At 37.3% G+C, this 19,545-nt stretch overlaps 1 protein-coding gene across 2 annotated transcripts in view; it reads left to right on the top strand.

Moving 5' to 3' along the window:
- Nucleotides 1-18,059, top strand: part of LOC136863378 (transmembrane protein 41 homolog) — a 128,058-nt gene extending 109,999 nt beyond the window's left edge. The window contains exon 6 of one of the 2 annotated variants that reach the window (XM_067139781.2): nt 17,778-18,059. In XM_067139781.2, coding sequence (XP_066995882.2) covers nt 17,778-17,947 — 170 coding nt within the window. In that variant the 3' untranslated portion in view covers nt 17,948-18,059. The remainder of the gene's footprint in view (nt 1-17,777) is intronic. The other variant, XM_068225916.1, reaches the window with a different exon arrangement.
- The last annotated feature ends 1,486 nt before the right edge of the window (nt 18,060-19,545 follow it).

Here is a 19,545-nt window from a genome sequence, read left to right as displayed (position 1 = left end):
TATTTATTTGTTTATTTATTTATTTATTTATTTATTTATTTATTTATTTATTTATTTGTTTATTTATTTATTTATTGATGTAAAAGTGTACAGGATCTACACCCAATTAGGCACCTTCGTAACATGAACTAAGTATCAATCTATATGTATAAAATAAAAAATTAACGATTAGGTAACAAATTAAAACATAAACATTATACATGATACTACTTAAAGTTCAAAATAAATGAAAAATGCACAATAAGAAATCACACGGTAGTCGAAAACAAAAAAATAATAATAGGAAACATAAAACACAATTGAGTACAGTAGGAGAAATGGTGAGTACCAAAAAGAAAGGAATAAAGAATAAACATATAATACAAATTATAAAGGCAAGCTTTTAATTTCTTATTAAACTCATCATCAGATTCAGAAAATATATCGACTTCTTTAGTTACAGTATTATAAACCGCTGTTATTTTTGTGAAAAGTGATTTGACTGTTGAAATTGTTTTGAAACTCATCACTAACAAATGACAATTTCATAAACTAATACATATAAAAAACATATAAAAGTCACACCTGCCGTAATGCTAAAATATTTTCTGAAGGTGAAACGGAGAATTGCCGTACGAAAAAGTATATTATATCCTCAATGCTACAGAAGTCCCATAGAGGATTCTTACATTTAAAATGCAAGAACAGTCACATTTTCTTACGTGATATACGGTTCACTTGTCCAAGTTGCTAAATGTATATTTTAAAAAGGACGCAACGGCTGATATTTTGCCTGACGCACAGTTCCGCAACACAGAATTAATGGATTAGTTACAACAGACCATAGGCAAAGAAAACCAAAACAATAGGCCATAATTACCAAAATTATACTCCCTGAAGGAAAATTGAAGCACCCGAAAGGGGGAGGACGAAACGAAATGAAAATTCACGTCTTAGGAAGGCATGTGATATTATTTCAATGATTGCAAAATTGAGGCAAATTCACAAATAATTTACAGTACGAGTACACTTTACGTTGCACCGCGTCTGGCCTGGATGCATTCACTTATTCGGTTGGGAAGGGTGTCGTAAAGACGTTGTTTTCTCTTCTGAGGCAAGCTGGCCCACAATTGTCCTTGATATCGTGGATGCTCACTCTGGGACGGATTTGACGTCCGAGCTGGTCCCACATATGCTCTGTTATTGACAGATCTGGGGATCTTGCTGGCCACGGGATTACCTCAACACTACGCAGGTGAAAAATGAAATGGCGTATGGCTTTTAGTACCGGGAGTTTCCGAGGACATGTTCGGTCCGCCAAGTACAGGTCTTTTGATTTTACTCCCGTAGGTGACCTGCGCTTCGTGATGAGGGTGAAATGATGCTGAAGACGACACATACATCCAGACCCCGTGCCAGCGAAATTAACCAAAGATGGTTAAAATTCCCGATCGAACGCGGGACCCCTGTGACCAAAGGCCAGCATGCTAACCATTTAGATATGGAGCCGGTCAACACCACGCAGATAGTTCATAGAGACACGTACCGTGTGTGGATAAGCATTATCCTGTAGAAAAATGGCACCATGTTACTGTTGCATGAGAGGTAGCGAGTGAGGACGCAGGATGTTCGTGACGTACAGTTGTGCCGTCAGAGTTCCCTCAATCTCTATCAGCCGTGACCTGAAATCATACCCGATGGCCCCCCACACCAGCGTAAGACTGATACGCCTCTCTAAAGCATTGGAAGAATGGGAGCTCTGGCCAGGTCGCCGCCTAATTCGTAGTCGATGGTCATCCGGGGTGGTGCAGAATGGCGATTAATCGCTGAACACCTTGCGACGCCGTTTATGAGCAGTCCATGCTTTCCGGTCACAGCACTACTCCAAATGCAGCCGGTTGTGTTGTGGTGTAAACGGCAGCCTATGCATGGGACGACAATTCGCTAGTTAGGTTGCTGCTAGTCTCCGACCAATGGTGCGGGATGTTACAAAATGTTGCAGGGAGTTTATTACATGTTCTGGGATGGCAGGCGCAGATGTGAAGGGGTTGCAATGTGCTTGGTACACAATACGGCGTGGTCGACCGAAATCTTGACGACGAATATGCCTGCCCTCACGTTCCTATGAAGTCCAAAATCGGGCCACTGTCACATCCGAATGCCGCACAAATATGGATATTGCACAATTTGACCAGCCGGCCAATTGGAGACCCACAATGAGGCACCTTCCAAACTCTGTCAGGTGCTGATAACGTTGACCCACACGAGTACGTGGCATCTCCATGTCCTTCAAAGCGATCACCCAGCTTCTGAATACTTTCACGCCCCTTATATACCCTACCAGGCCTGGTAACACCATTAAACACGAACAAGACTAATGCACTTTGGTGGCCGTTCTACTCGTCACAGAGAATTGTAACTCTAATCATTTACATACTCACAAATGATGTGTACGTGTACGCAGTTACATTGACATTCGACTGTTTTTTCTGAGCGCTTCAATTTTTTTGTCAGGCAGTGTGTGAACTTAGAACAACAACAATGGAAGTGTTAGTCAGGGGGCATGAGGAGATAATTGGTTTACCAGTGTTCAATTCACAGTTGCAGAAATGTTTGTTATAACATAATTTCCGGAGTATGGACTAGTATCGCTACAATAATACTAATGATGGGCTATTCGGTGACAAATTCCAATTTGCGGAGGTGATTTCAGGCAGGTATTGCCTATTGTGCCGTATGGATCGTGAGCAGCTTCTGTTGAAATGTCCAAACTGTTCTTTCATTCGCGGCCATGTGACCAATTCCAGGTTAACGTGACATTGCCAATTTTTTATATACAGATTGGTAACGGTGAATACCCTCATGTTGATGGTGAATAGCCAGTTATAGACCACTTACCACCTTTCATAACTATTGAAGTTGGTATTATCAATCTAATACAATGTATTTAAATGACGTATCTAAGGTGTGAGACGTTTAGCCTTCTTAAAAAGAGCTATTTTAGCACTAATACGATCACACCATCAAAATAAATCAGTAAGTTTGAGATATTTCAGAAGCTTCGAGTACTAGTATATAGGGGAATTAGTTGATTACTGAAGATGAGAGCTATTTTTCACAAATTTGAAATTAATGAATTTTGCGACAACTTAGATACGAGTGAATTGCCACTTCACTTTTCTAAGTTAAAAGACAGCTTTATTGGAAATAATTACCGGCGTAATTGTTGGACAAATCGCGTGTTTTCCTCACCTTGCCCTGACACATTCAGGTAATTGTCACCATTTTCGTTCAAAGGGAGTCAGTTCCCAAATCCGTTTTTATTGCACCACTGTCAATAAAGCTCAAGGTCAAGTACTAAAACAAATAGGTATTTACTTACCTCGGCGGGTGCTCAGAGATGAACTGCTGTACGTCACATTATATCTAGCAAAATCTTTTAAATATATGAAATACAAATTAAATAAAAAGGCAGTTGAACCGCAAATGTCGTATGGGAGGACGTGGTGTAGGATTATAAGTATGAATGCTGCGAAGCAGCGTGGGTCCTCCTGTTGTATATAATAAAATAATGCTATGAAATTTTGAAAATGATTTTTATTTTAAATCTGCCACCTGGAAACAACATCACTGCAATAAAGCTTTTTTATGTCTATATTACAACCTATACCTATTATATTAGTAAGAATTCTACTACCTACCTATCCCTAATTTTCTCCAAAACGTTATCTGAATCTTCCTGTCAGTTTTAGCTACCAGATCTTAACTATGCAATCTCTTAAATTGCTTGAGCTCAGGACTAAAATTCCTTGCTATTACTGAGTGAAAAACTCTAATGTATTCATTTAGCAGTGATTTAGATATGTAACCGTAGTCGGTACAATTACGCCTACGCATATTAATAATAATAATAAATAGAATAATAATAATAAAAAACTCAGAAAATAATAAAATAATAAATATTGACATAAAATGTGAATAAAGAAATAGTAAAATGACGCAGAAGTGGTGAATTCACATCAGAGCATGGAAACGTGACGGATAACTATCAATACGCAAAATTAAATCAAATACAAGGGAACACTTACAGGCCTAAAAATGACAACTAAAAAAGGATGTGGAAGCTCCAGCAACCCTATGAGGTCCATGGGAAGGTATGGCGTTATGGGGGAGAAAAGACTTACAATCATCACCTCGAAACTCATCATATTAACATAATCAAAACCAATATTACAAGAAACAAGTCATGACATAGCAACTGATACTTATGAACAAATGAAGGGTGTTTAAAAGACTAACAAAATACAATTCCACGACACGGAAAAGACATACTTAAGTAGGTAACTTAGAGAAAATTAGATTAAACATAGAAGGGTGATGCTACATTACAATGTATAGTTTAAAACGAAAGGTAGTGATAGAACTGAAATTACGGCAACGGGAACCTAGGGCAAACTCTGACACGTTAAATTTAAAATTTTGAAAATGACATTAAGCAAGGAAATATCGAAATACCAAAGTAATTAAATTAAATCAAACGAAACCAGAAAACATTGAGAATAGCATTGAAATAACACAAATAAAAAATTGGAGTTCCCGAGGAGCGCCCTCGAGCAGGAGCGCTCGCTAGGGCGGTCGGATATAAATGACGCCGACCACACGCATCATTTTTCCGAAGCCGGCAGAAGACCGGAAATAGCCCAATCACAATTAACCAATAACATCAAGCTTACACTAGATTCCCGTTCGCCAATACAATTGCATGATCATATATGGTCATTTCCTGGCTTACTGATGCGAAAGAAATTACAACACCTGTTTCAACATCGGCAACCGTGCGTGCGGTACAGGATGCTTCAAAATAAATCACCTCACAAAATTTTACATCCGATTACAATTTTGACATACAGAATTACATAAAATTTACATACAAAAAATCACTGTTTGCATCTTGCAATGTTCATACTGTTCAGTATTTCTTGATGTTTCCTTATTTAAAAAATATTACAAACATGTTTCAATTACATAAAAAATATTCCAGCAGAGTCCAGAGTTACAACCAAAAATGAAATCCTTCAGACATGTTAAATAAAAAACTTTAAAATTATATTTCCCATAGCTCCAGTTCTCCGTCCCACCACATATTACAAGATATATGAAATAATTATACATCAATTTCCTTGAGGAACTGTGAGCTAGATAGTCATTTATTGCTTACCTCGTTAGAATGGTTTTTTGCATGGTGTTTACTTAATACTGATACATCACAAATGTAAACTAGAAGAGGACCTAGCAATATATGTTTCATTAAAGATATGTTGTTGTAAAGATCACCCATATCATAGCGACCTACCCATCAGAATATTGTCATTTTGCAAAATGTTCTGGTATTTGTATTTCTCATTGACTTGTGGTGAAGTAATTGTAGATTCTAGGATAATGATGGACAGAAGGCACATTTTAAAAAGCTGCCTATTGTAGAAGCATATCAACAGAGTGCAATTGCAGGAAATCAACGATGAATATAGAATTACAGTTGAGAAAGTGACAAAATTCAGCAGTAGTTGATAATATTATTTCAAATATGATGGAATATAGTAGCAAGATAGGAACAAACTGGCTTCTTAGAACAGTAAGGTAAGTAAGGACTAGGAAGGACAGCAAGAACTATTGAGATAGTTACTTAAACAGAATTTCCAGGAATGCGCATATAGGTACCTAATGGAAAAGAGAATGCGTGGAATGAAAGACAGAGGGATTTTATAAATAAACAAAGAAATTGTTAGGAGCAAATTTACAATCTGTTCTAATAAACTCGAAAATGATACAAACGGCCGATGACCTCCATGTTTGATCATATTTTCAACGGAAGTGATATACATTTCTGATTATATTTCGAAGATCTCGATTAAATGGACAAATCCACAAGGGAAACGCTATTGACCACGAAGAAAACAGTGGTGTGAAAGGTATGCATAAACCATCATAAGTATCAGGGTATTCAAACTAGGCTGTAGTATTTCATCATAATTGTTTATAGTTCACGCAGTTCTCTCACTGACAAAAGGTACATCAGTATGTAGGCAAGGATCATTTACACGGAAATCATGTAAATTATTTGACTTGGAATGATGGTCTAATTTTAATGGTCAGCAGAGTCGAAAGATTGCCAGTGTAATATTTTGCACTTTAAAGATATTGCAGAAGATAAGAAAATCAGCATTTCCCGCGGTAAAACTCGTGTCCACATCCCGAGGTGGTGCAGCTCTTTTCAGGCACACGCCAATGGAGTTGAGCTGCATGTAATATTTCTATCACATACCAGCCCTCCGGCCATTCTTACATTTCTAGCAGTACCGAGAATCAAACTCGGGCCCCCGAGGACGGCAGCTAATAACAGTAACCGTTACGCTACGGAGGCGGACATTTCCCACGGTGACGAGATGCCAATAGAAGAGGTAGAAAGTACGAAATTGATGCACCAAGTTCCTTGGTGGCACTTTCTCATAAAATCATATTCAACGTGTAGCAAAGCTAAAACAGTGAGTTTACATCAACGATTGCTTGTGTTTAGTAAGAAGAAAGTGAGTTATCACACCAAATTGTGTTCAGATTTCTTTTTTAATTTATTTCGTAAAGGGCACCTGAGTCATGGCTCATATAGGTACAATACATGTCTGAAATACAAGTAGCAAAATTAGGAGATAACAGAGAATCTTAAGTACTCTGACGTTTTACATGAGAATAAACAGAAAGTGGGTTAAACTCATTATAGATGTGCGATTCATTTAACGTGTACAATTTGCATCGTTAAGATAACTGAGATGTTCATAGCATCTTATGTAAATACTTTACAAGTTTGTGCATAAATACAGAAAATGAAGCAGCCTGTTCAGGAAGTGAGTTATACACATGTACAGAGGAGTTCCATACACATTTGATGCCATATTTAGTTGAGTTAATTAAGTTAATGTGAATTTTATTGATACCACATATACTGTGTGAATGAATGTCAGAATTTGTCACACGAACAGTATTGGAGTGAATCAAAGTATTTCTCAATTTATAGAGCATCACAGCTGAAGCTTTCTGACGTAAATCCTCAAATGGAAGAATATTAATATGTTTGTATACATAAGCTGTTGGCGACAATCCAGGTAAATTAGAAATTACTTTTAATGCTCTCTTGCCTAGAATTTCAACAGTGTGAAGTAGCTCTTTACTGCAGCATGCCAAAACATGTACCATATAAAGTATATGACTTCGAATAAGAGCGTGATAAGTATTCTTTAGTAAAGTATTTGTAGGTTTGAATTTAAGTCTATCAAGAACGCCAATTGCTGGTGTAATTTTATTACATATTGCCTGAACTGGATCACTCCAAGAACGCAATTCGTCAAGAATTAATTTTAAGAACTTTGTAGCTCTAGCTCCAGGCATTCTACAGTCAAATATGTGGAGTGTAATTTCAAGAGAAAGTCTGCATGCTGGTTTATGAAAGATCTTATAATTTGTTTTAGTCAGATTAATAGTTAGACGATTTACAAGGTGCCAATTCTGAAGTAATTTAATATAGGGCAGCATCATGATTTCAAGGTTTTCCGGACAAATACCCGTATAAAACACGATAGTGTGTCAGCAAACAGAGACAATAGTCCGTACAATTTTGGTGATCCTGTATGTATGTTGGGTATTCAGCCCGAAGACTGGTTGGATCCTCAACAGTTTCACCATTAGCTGTCATAGATGGCCTAGGTGTCACTGAAGAGGCGTACTAGGGAAATGAGGAGTGAGGTAGTTTCCCGTTGCTTTCCTCACTGAGTCAGAAGTTGCTATTGCACATCAGTCTGTCAAGCCAACTGAAATGCGTGCACCAACCGACCCTATGAGCGACATTTTCACACCATTCATAGCAGGGACTGGCTGCATAAGGAATGGCATTACTAGCGTCACTCATACCTCAGCCGCTTTCATATTGTCAAAGCCAAGTATAAGACTGAGACAGGTCAATGAAAGTAACAATTTTATTCTAGCTCATACTAGAAGACATAGTGCACTGTAAACACTACATCTTGCCAGCAAAGGCCTTAGTGATCCTATATTATTCATAAAATATGAGGAAAAGGATTTGACCTAGCACTGAACTTTGAGGTACACCTATATTCATAGTCAATCGAATACTGTTTACATTAGTACAGGAAACAAATTTTTCTCTGTCTGTAAGGTAATTGATAAACCATTTTAATGCTGTTCCTCTAAATCCAGCAGCTTCCAACTTCCTGATTAAAATATCGTGATCCACTGTGTCAAAAGCTTTCTTCAAGTCAACAAACATTCCCTCAGCTACATTTCCTGAGTCTAAGGTTTCCTGAATTTTAATTATCATATCCTCTATTGCATTGTATGTACTATAATTTGGTAAAAATCCATGCTGATATGTGTAAAAATAATAATTTTTAATTAAAATGTTCAGCAGTCTCTGTTTAAATATGTTTTCCAAAATTTTAGATGAAATAAGTAGTATAGAATTTGACGATAATTATTTACGTCAAATTTATCTAAACTTGTGTATACTGGTATAAGTTTAGTGACCTTCAACATTTTGGGGACAGTAGTCTCACAAAACGATTTATGTATTAAGTTGTGTAACATTGGGGACTAAGCATGGAGCCTTTCTTTATTAGGTAGGTACTTACACCATAACAGTCACAGCTACTGGTATTTTTCAGTTTCCTGATTTTTTAAATACTTCATTACCACCGGTAGGTTGTAAAAGTAGCTACATGGACCTGTTTCTAAATTGGGAGTGGTTTTACTATGAATACTAGGTGCTAGATTCTGACCAATATTAGTGAAATATTCATTCAATTTTGTTGAAATCTCTAGTGGATTTCTGATAACCACATCCTGCACTCTCAAGTGTATTTTTCACTATCATTATTGCTGTCGGTGGTTAGGATTTCTTTTACTACTTTCCACTAGATTTTGTAGTATTTAACCTGTCGACAAAAAATGAATTTTCGTTTTCTATTTTCGTTTTAGTTACTTTTCTAGATAATGGTCCAATACCAGTTGTTCTGAATAAGATTCACACCTCATTCTGTTTCTAAGTTGTTATTTTGTTCAACAAGTTTCAAGAGGTCAGGTGTCACGGACATGTTGGTCTATTGCTGTTTAAATTACCTTAGATACTGAAGAACAGCGTACACTTTTCATCTATATACCTAATTAATTCATTTACTAATATGTCACGATTGTCATTCTTACCAATAGTTGAAGGATTATTAAACATGTGTTCAGTTGAACTTTTAACATCTATTATTTTGTTTACCAAACGTTTCTTATTTGTTTGGACTGCGATCGGATATTCTAAGTCAAATATTAATATATATTAGGGTCACTGAAAATGTTGTTCAGCTGGAAACAACGGTGTTCGTTTATATATTATATTGTAACAGGAACGTCCGTACTTTAGCTTTATCGGAGAGCATAGGTTGACATCAGGGCGTGTACGGTCCATGGTAGGAACCACATAGTGAAGAATATTTGAATAACTTATTTTGAAATTTAAGTCTTTGTTTATTCAAGTTAGACAAGAAATATATCACCTTTCACAGGTTTGAAGGATGGATTTGAGAAAGTCCAAACGGTGGTTGGAAGTGACGCTGTTTTTCAGCATCGGCATCGGCGATATCCCGCGTTACAGGACTCCTTCCCCTCACCATGGATCTCCTCTCAGCACCATGGCACCACGTTATCCTACGGTGGTTGACATGTCTTGAAAGTTCGATGAGGATCGGGATCGAACCCGAGAGTCTGACGCCTGATGATCGATTACGTGCAATGTAGAACTATGTACTTAGCATTTAATTCCACTTCGGTCCTATGAAGGGAGAATACAAGTGCTTAGGTATCGCACGGAATATCAATGAGGTCTGGTACGACACTTCCTTACTGCACTGCACATTTTGCGAATTAGTACCTTCACTGAACATTACTACTCAACACAGTTCGTAGAATTACAAATTACACAGTTAATAACGAAAGAAGAACATTAACACAGTTCAACATAAATGATATTATTGTCGTTCGATGCACTCGTCCACGTAAGTTAATAGAATATCACAGTTCATAATGAAAAAGAAGATCAACACAGTTCAACATAAATGAAATGATTGTCGTTCGGTGCACTGTTCTAGTGCACCAAGTCTACTTAGCGAACACAGTTCGGAAACTCGAGTCTATTCTGTCACTAAGGTACAATATCTTGAAAATAATTTCTGTTATTAAAGCACGAAATAAATTCTTTAACTAAGGCACAGTCTTGTGAACATAAAAGGCACGAGTACGAAGTATAACGTGATCAACATAGTTGGAAGGAAAGAAATCAACACTGTCCAACAAATAAACTACACATTCTTTAGAGATTATTATGATACAGTTCGTTGAGAAAGACTGAAATGAGTCAATTGGTCTCGTTTGTAACTGAACTATCACTTACCTGAATATGTCCAATAACACGACGATAAACTATTATGTGGCGAGTCACCCCAGTTTATGCAAGTTGATAATAATTGATGATTATTCACTCGGAGAATTTAGTCCCGTTCTCAAGAATGTTACTTGAACTGTTCAAGTTTTAATACACAAGTCTATCAGCTGTTGACGACTCAAAATATTATATCACTCCCTATCTCGCACAAAAATACAGTTCCAAGTTTCCACCTTCGACACTAAGAAATTTGTACGTCCACAGACGCGAACACTATAATTTCCGTTAACACAACTACCGTCACCAGTCTGCCGTACAGAGTAACGATCTCTGATCGATATCTTCCACAGCTGGGAATACCGTGGCAACTGGGAATTCTCACAGATACCGATTTAAGTTACTGTGTGGAGAATGTTGAGTAAAACATCTGATATAACGATGCTCTTTGACGGGCTGTGCTATAAGAGAATCGGGCACAAAGATCTGTTCTCTAAATCCTAATAAGGCTTCGGATATGGACGGTAGTGGAACGTGTTGTTATGTTAATTCATCTAATCATTTCTTATATGTGTTGTCTTGTTCGGTGATAGATTTGTTCACCGAAGTGAAAGGAACGTGAAAATTGTGAACAAGGAAAGAAACACGTGGTGAATAATGTTCTACTCAAGATTAATATCAAATAGCCTACACTACAGAGAATACGTGACACTTAGCGAGATATCGCAGGACATTGTCTGCCAGCGAACCTAGAAGGACGGTCTTGAAAGTGAGTGTAGTACTATACTATACACAATGAATTATGCCGAAAGTGAAAGGTTCCAAATCATTTTTAATTAAAAAGTGGTTACAGGAGATTCTCCATTTCACATCGTATGGTAAAATTATATTCTGTGACGTTTGCAGCAAAGAGGTGCGTGAAACTTGTTTTCTATTTCACCCTAATGAGTTATTATCAATTTAGCAAAATATATATGGTATTTTAATTGATGCCTATTAAAATACGTAAATTTGAAGCTGCATAAAAATATTTTAGAACCTATTTGAGAGTCCATTTTAGGCAACTAACATAACATTTAAGCTTCTTAAAAAATCCGAGTTCAAATAATCGATATTCCATGTATATCTGGTGGTTGGAAGTGTGGTGTATTGTTTGAATATGAACAGAGACGTGTTGTAACAAACACAAACATCTAGTCCCCGAGCCAGGAAAATTAATTAGACGCGATTGAAATCCCCTATCCGGCCAGGAATCAAATCTGGGACCTTCTGAACCGAAGTACTCAACGCTTATCATTCAGCTAAGGATTCGGACAAAACGAAATCGTTTGTGAGATTCATTATTTATATCAATATTAACATTCCATCTATCGTAGTATAAAAAAGCAGAAATCATAATTTCAATCAATTTTAACATGTAACTTTCGTAGTTTCATTCTTGCCGCCTAACGTTTATGGTCGGACCGCCATGTGCGCTAACTGTCAACGTGTCTCTCAGTTTAGTACGAGAAAATGCGGAAGTGTCCAGTATTGTCTATAGTGTATTTGTTAATATTCAATGATAATCCCCACTATTAAATTTTCGGAATCGGAGAGTTAATAGGATATTGTCAGCATTCATTTAATCCGATTAAACACGATTTATCGTATGTTGTAATGGAAAGACTGCTCGAACATTCCGAAAGCTAAAGATTAGAAGAGGAAGGCAAACACGCGTTCACTCGTTCCTGGAAGGTATGACATTATCAATCTTTCTTCTTTTATTATGTGAATGTATATATATATTATAACCGGCTGTGAAACTAGTTATAGGGAGACGGAAGATTACGATGGAAGAAGAACTTCAGACCAGTATCATAAGGGAACTGGACTTAACGACCTGGAACCAAACTCCAATGAATTGGATGGAACGAGTTCCTGAGATACTTTCGAACATGCGTCATTAAGTACATGAAGAAAGAGTCCGATGGCGTCAACAATAATGCTGAACCAGACGTGACATGTGACGACTCATAAAACAACGTAATTCTATTCCATTTAATTCTCATGACAATAAAATTCGTAATTATATTAACAGCTCGTGCAATAAATTATTTTTCTATGGTTAAGCATGATTGTGAAATGTAATAGGAATTTGTATTACTTTGTATGAATTGAAAGATCAATGTTATATGAGGCGCTCAGAATACAAGTCGTATAAGTCCAGATAAACTGCATTTGTGTTACTGGGAGTCAGATTAGAATAATAAAGCTCAACATACAGTTACTGATCATGTGGCCGTGCAGTTAGGTTCACGCAGCTGTGAGCTTGCATTCGGGAGATAGTGTTTCGAACCCCACTGTCGTCAGCCCTGAAGCTGGTTTCCGTGTTTTCCCATTTTTACTCCAAGCAAATGCTGGGGCTGTTCCTTAATTAAGGCCACGGACACTCCCATACCACTCCAAGACATTTCTTATCCCGTCGTCGCCTGAAGATCTACCGTATATTTTTCGGTGCGACATAAAACAAAATTGCAAAAAATGCAGCATATAGTTTACTTGCAAAGAGAAAAACAGTACCTCACTCGTTCCATGTTAATTTAAGTACGTAGATTAAACATTTGAAGTTCTAATAATTTTTGAAATAGAAATTATGGATTTGCTTCCGCTTTCCACTGAAAATTATTACAAAATACTCAGTACACAATATAACATTTTCATTTGAATTTTGATTCTTAAAACTGCATCATTCCAATGTTTCCATTCGTAGTTCTTCTATTTATCACATTTCTTAACGCATTCACACATAGAACAATATTCATCATTGCCTTTGGTATCTACGCCTTTTGGGGAGCCTTTGATTGACGAGTATCTGATATGCAAGGAAGGTGCTTGGAGCAAATATGGTGGATGGGAGGAATAAAAGATAGTAGATCCAACGTATCCTTCTTCGCGTCAGTAACTTCACGTCGCAACATGTAGAGACGATCTTGTTCTGGTAGCTGTAGGGCTGGTCTTCCCTTAACTTTCTTTGCCAAATTCAGTTAATGAAACTGTATGTCAGGACTGAGGCTTGTCTTACATTTTAGTGGAAATTCACATCCATTTCGTACCTCAACCATCGCACTTGTAATCAATTAACATTGTGACCATCAACAGCTTTTCTGCTCTTCACAAAGGCTTCTTCCAATTGCTAGGTAGATAAGAAGTATGTACGGTATGCCTCATTTGAACTGTTTTAAAGGGATTTTTTCTCTTGGATTCTTTCACAATGATCACCCAGTCATCTAGCGAATAAATATGCGTTGCCCTTCTTCTCTTCGCTTCTATCAAGCCGAAGTCTGCATCATTGTGTTTGTTTTTCCAGATGTTTCACGAAGCGAGTTGAAAGATCCTCCGATCCACTTCCCCTTTCAGTTTCATACCATATGTATATAAAACCACTATTTTCATTAAATGAATGTGTTGCAAAGGTGCACACATACCTATTCGTCTTATATTATGCTGCCTACGTTGACAGTTTTGGAAATTGGAGTGCCTTCTTTACAGTAGATCAAACGTCAGTGCCTAGCATACATCTGAAAAATTAGTTGCAACCAATTTTAAATTCTCCCTAGCCTGAGCAGTCCTTATTAAGTGCACTTCTCTTTCCTACTTTAGGGACATCAGTTTAGTTTCATTCTGTTCCACTGAAATCTGTATGTTATATCATCGCAGAAACTGCACGTGTCTTTTGATAGTACCTTGAAATTGAGATTAAACTTGGTCGCGAAATCATTGTAATAGGATTTCTCTTTCACTGGTGTTTTCTATTCTTCTTTACATCCTTGAAGTATATATTGTACATTTTGCACATAGGAAAATCTGGGTTTCAATATTTTTTTCAGATTTTTTTTTGCTAATGGCTTAACGTCGCACCGACACAGATAGGTCTTATGGCGACGATGGGATAGGATAGGGCTAGGAGTTGGAAGGAAGCGGCCGTGGCCTTAATTAATTTACAGCCCCAGCATTTGCCTGGTGTGAAAATGGGAAACCGCGGAAAACCACATTCAGGGCTGCCGACAGTGGGATTCGACCCACTATGTCCCGGATACAAGCTCACAGCTTCGCGCTCCTAAACGCACGGCCAACTCGCCCGGTTTTCAGAATTTTTGTTTCTGGTGTAATGACTCTGACGGACAGGGAATGATTTCATATGATTAATAAGATATGTTTTAAAACTTATCTTCATTTTCTTCCCAACACTCTTATCTGTCCACAGTAATGAATAGGCTCTGTTTTAGCAACAAAACATCAAAAAGCATGGAGTGTGGACTTGCTTCACTTGTATACTGAAGTAATAAACAGATGCGTCAGCGGTCATTTAAAGTGATGTCACCTGCAGACAAACAGCTCAAATATGGACTTCGTTCACTACTCCTCTGAAAAAGTTTCATACAAGACTTCTCTGTTCTAAAAAACAATAATCTTCGGACTTGCACCACTTGTATTCTTAGCGCCTTATATACAGGTTATATCAAGTAAATAATTCAATACAATTTATAGATATAAAGATACAATGTTCAATAATTAATAATGAGATTGAAAATTAGTGTCGGATCAGTCTTCAGTACACACGATCACTTCGTCAATCAATCAACCAATCAACCAATCAATCAATCAATCAATCAATCAATCAATCAATCAATCATTCAATCAATCAATCAATCAATCAATCAATCACAATTTATCTACATTTACGGCAGTCACCCAGGTGGCAGGTGGTAAATTATTCCAATCTCTAACTCCTCTTCCTGTAAATGAATATTCGCCCCAATTTTTCCTCTTGAATTCCAGTTTCATCTTCATGTTGTGATCTTTCCTTCTTTTTAAAACACCACTCAAACTTATTCGTCTACTAATGTCATTCCACACCACATCTCAAATCACAGCTCAGAACATACCACTTAGTGGAGCAACTCGTCTCCCTTTTCCCAAGCCTTCCCAGCCCAAACTTTGAAATATTTTCGTAACGTTATTTATTGCTAATTGAATTGAATTTGATTTATAATAATTATGGATGCGTAAAACTCATACAAGGTCAATAAAATTACAGTGAGTAATGACAATTAATAATACTATGAGTAAAAACATGTATCATTGTGTGAGTTGATATTATTAATTTCAGCCAGCAAGGCTAAGAAACGACAAGGAGCTCAAGTGATATGGATAATCTAGAATTAATTAATTTGTTAATAGATCTCAAGAAGATTTTATGTTTACAAGTGTGGAAGTGATACCCCTATAGATAATGAATCAATAAATTACAATTCAAGGACTGATAATGAATGCAGTAGTTGTAAATTCTCTTAAAATGAAATTGTAAGTCGATTGAATAAATCTTTAGTATACAGGTATGAATGAATAATGTGAGTATGTGGGTGGGAGATGTTAATAAACGCAAGAGATATTTTCTTTTAAGGATACTCTGTGCAGATGACATGGCACTGGTTGCTGATTCTCTTGAAATGGCAAAAATGCAGGTAAATTGCCTCAGGAAACAAGCTGTCAAAGTGGATCTTCGAGTGTCGCTGGAGAAAAATTATTCACCAGCATCAAAGAAGCTAACAGAGAGATGTTACTATAGCAGGGAAACATCAAGAGGCATGAGAAATTTAAATATATCTGCGAATGGATTGAACCTAACTTATCAGAACGAGCACCATTATCCATGAGAGTCAACAAGTTGGAACTAGCCTATCGACTGACTAAGAACACCTACAATATGAAATGCCTGTCACGCAACATGAAAATTAAACACTACACACCAGAAACCCTGTATGCCATGAGTGTCTTTCCTTGAACCGAAGAGGTCTGGTAGAGAAATTGGAAGTCAGAGAGAGGAGAATCCACAGGAGGATTCTAGGCCCGGTAAAGGAAGGTGGGGAATTGCGAAGGTGACATAACTCTGAGCTCTACGAACTTATTGAGAGGCTCTCTGACTGTGAAAGGAAAAGGAGGGTATTTTTGTATGGCCATGTTGCAAGATTGCCTCCGAACCGACTGACCAACCGCTCATTCACCTTCTGGCTAAACAAGAAGGTTCGTACCATTTGACAGAAACCGAGAGGGATATTTAAGAAATGGGAATAACAGATCTCCGAAACAGACAGTCTGTGAGACGCACCCTGAAGGAAGTCCATGGATTTAAGGAAAAATTCCGAAGGAATGCTACCCCTGGACAGAAGGGAGAAAGGAGTTACACCATCAGAAGGTGCGACAATACTAGGCAAAGATCAAAACCCAACAGCTGAACAAGTGTGGTCCAAAGTATGCCCATTCGGAGGAAGAAGAAGAAGATACTCTGTGTTCTTTATCCTTTTTTCTTGCAATACTAACCCACTACGCCCTCAGTCCTTCTCATGTCCTTTCTTAATATAATAAGGGCACACTATAGAGTTTTATTTGTTCGTGCGGGAATTCGAATAGCTTTTAAACACTTTTCTGTTTTTTGTTTATTTATTTATTTGTTTTTGTTTAGTAAATGGAATAACAGTCCAGCTGAACGTATACGTTGAATTTAACGACGATTTGCACTTACTAATGATTTAAAATTATAATATCCTTGATTAATGTGATGAGACGGACTTGAACGTCAATTCTAAATTTAATATGTGTATATCAAGGTCAATTTCTGGCTACTTTATACAAAATTATAGAAGGAACATGACAGATGCCTAATGAGACCTTATTCGTTCTTCAATTCTAAACATGCACATTTTGAGCTGCCCAAAAGCCTCCCAGCACTTCCAAACTTATCTCTAATGTATATTTTCTAGAATGATGCATGTTTGAACAGCGAAAGAAACTTTGTCAACTACAACATTCCTTATCTCAGTGTTGAATCCGAGATCAGTCTAAATACATTATCCGACAACGAACAGTATACTTTTCCATTACCAATCGTTCATAAGCGAATGCTAGTTACGAAATTAAATTTTACTTTATTGATAATGGTCGCTGGTAGGTGAGTTTCGGGACCACTCAATCATCTTGTATCCTGGAAGAGAGAAACTAAACTAACACACTTATTTTAGTAAACACAAAATCGAAAAAGTCAATGGAGCCTGAAAATTATACCATGGGAAGATTGAACGTTAGCAAACGGTTATTTCTAATGTGACGATACTTGCATATTTGTAATCAATTGTTTAAGAAGTACCGGTTGTTTTAAGATATATGTTGGCCTTATTGTCCCAAACGTATTGGAATGAATATAAGTTGCAGTGAGGGTAAACTAACCAATTGTTTCAAAAAATGACATGAAGGTGATATTTCTCTTTTTCAGGAGTGGCACCTCCGTCTATCGTGGCCCTTCAAGCTGGAAAAGCTCTATATCAACTATCTACATCTACTATAGGCTGGACATGGACATCTGTCTTTCTTCTGTCCTTATCTGCAGCTCTATCTCTTACCCCAGTGCTTATAAAATACCGACTTAGAGCGAAGTTTGAGTGATTAAACTTAGTGTGAAATTATGAAATGTGCTACTCCCAACAAAAAGAAAAACAATTTTAGTGTGCATGTATCTGTTGTATTATCTATGTAAATAAAAGTTTTCAAATATTAATGAGTGTTTGTGAAACCATCGGCATGAAGGCACATTGCGTCTTCAAAAACAGTACCTTAAATTATGCGATTATATAAGAAAAATTCCGAAAACCTCTTTGCCGGGGTGCATGGCCAAATTAAGTCAGAGCCCCAATCATTATTAAAAATTTTATTTTATAACGTCTATTTGCTTACAGAGTTAACAGAACCAGGATATTTTAATATTGACCCACAGTAATTCCTTAAAGTACCGAGAGCCAATGGCGTGGAGTGCGACATATGAATAGCCTCGAATGCCTCCGATCTCAGACAGGATCGATCTCACTATCTTAAAAACAGAATGTTAACGGTTAACCGAATGCATTGCTGAGGTATGTATGTATGTATGTATGTATGTGTGCAGTTATTGGAGATGAGTAACATTCATATCACGCAGATTCAAACTCTTATCTTTATGAAGTCTAATATACTACAACGCCTACGACTACTAATACTACTGCTACTATTACTTCTACTACTATCACTTCTACTATACTATTACTACTAAAAGAATATTTTTAACCTTTAGTCAGTTACAATCGACAATCCGTGCCGAATATTTGCAATGGTGCCATTTGTTCACTCAGGATACCGCATCATCACAGCAGCAATTAAATAGACATATACAAAGTTGTTTCAGAAATATTGCCACCCTTGACCCTAAAGCTAATAAACATTCGTTTTTCGGGTCGCGTAAATCAATCCCTTTACCCAAAATGGCAACAAGATATACGTGCGCGGGCATCCTATCACGCATCCATAACGGCAGCTCATGACGCGTTCACGGCCGGCTCATAATCGATGTCAAATGTAGGAGCTATTACTAATAATATTACTCGGCTGTGTTGTATGAGGACTAGTAGGCCTAACCATTTCAAAATATAAAATATGTAGCACATGGAGTTCAACGTTATGTTTATATAATTGTGAATATCCCAAGTTAATGTTTCATTATGGAGTGTCCGACTCGTTGGCTGAATGGTCAGCGTACTGACCTTCGGTTCAGAGGGTCCCGCGTTCGATTCCCGGCCGGGTCGGGGATTTTAATCGCTTCTGATTAATTCTTCTGGCTTGGGGACTGGGTGTTTGTGTCCGTCCCAACACTCTCCTCCTCATATTCACACAACACACTACACTACCAACCACCACAGAAACACGCAATAGTGATTACATCCCTCCATATAGGGTTGGCGTCAGGAAGGGCATCCGGCCGTAAAACAGGGCCAAATCCACATGTGCGACACAGATCGCACCCGCGACCCCACAGGTGTGGGAAAAGCGGTAGGAAAAGCAGAAGAAGAAGAATGTTTCATTATGGAGTAATCCTAGGAATAATGGGAAACTTATTATGATATCTTGGTGATTGTAACTTATTTCATGATGTGATAACAATTGCTCTTCTTAACATATGAAAGTTCATGTAGGTACTTTCTCCAAATTTCATTATAAGGTAATTGCAGTTAAAC

Source organism: Anabrus simplex, chromosome 2 (genome assembly GCF_040414725.1).
Source record: "Anabrus simplex isolate iqAnaSimp1 chromosome 2, ASM4041472v1, whole genome shotgun sequence".
In the NCBI taxonomy this organism is placed as follows: domain Eukaryota; kingdom Metazoa; phylum Arthropoda; class Insecta; order Orthoptera; family Tettigoniidae; genus Anabrus; species Anabrus simplex.
This window is presented reverse-complemented; position numbering and strand designations above follow the sequence as displayed.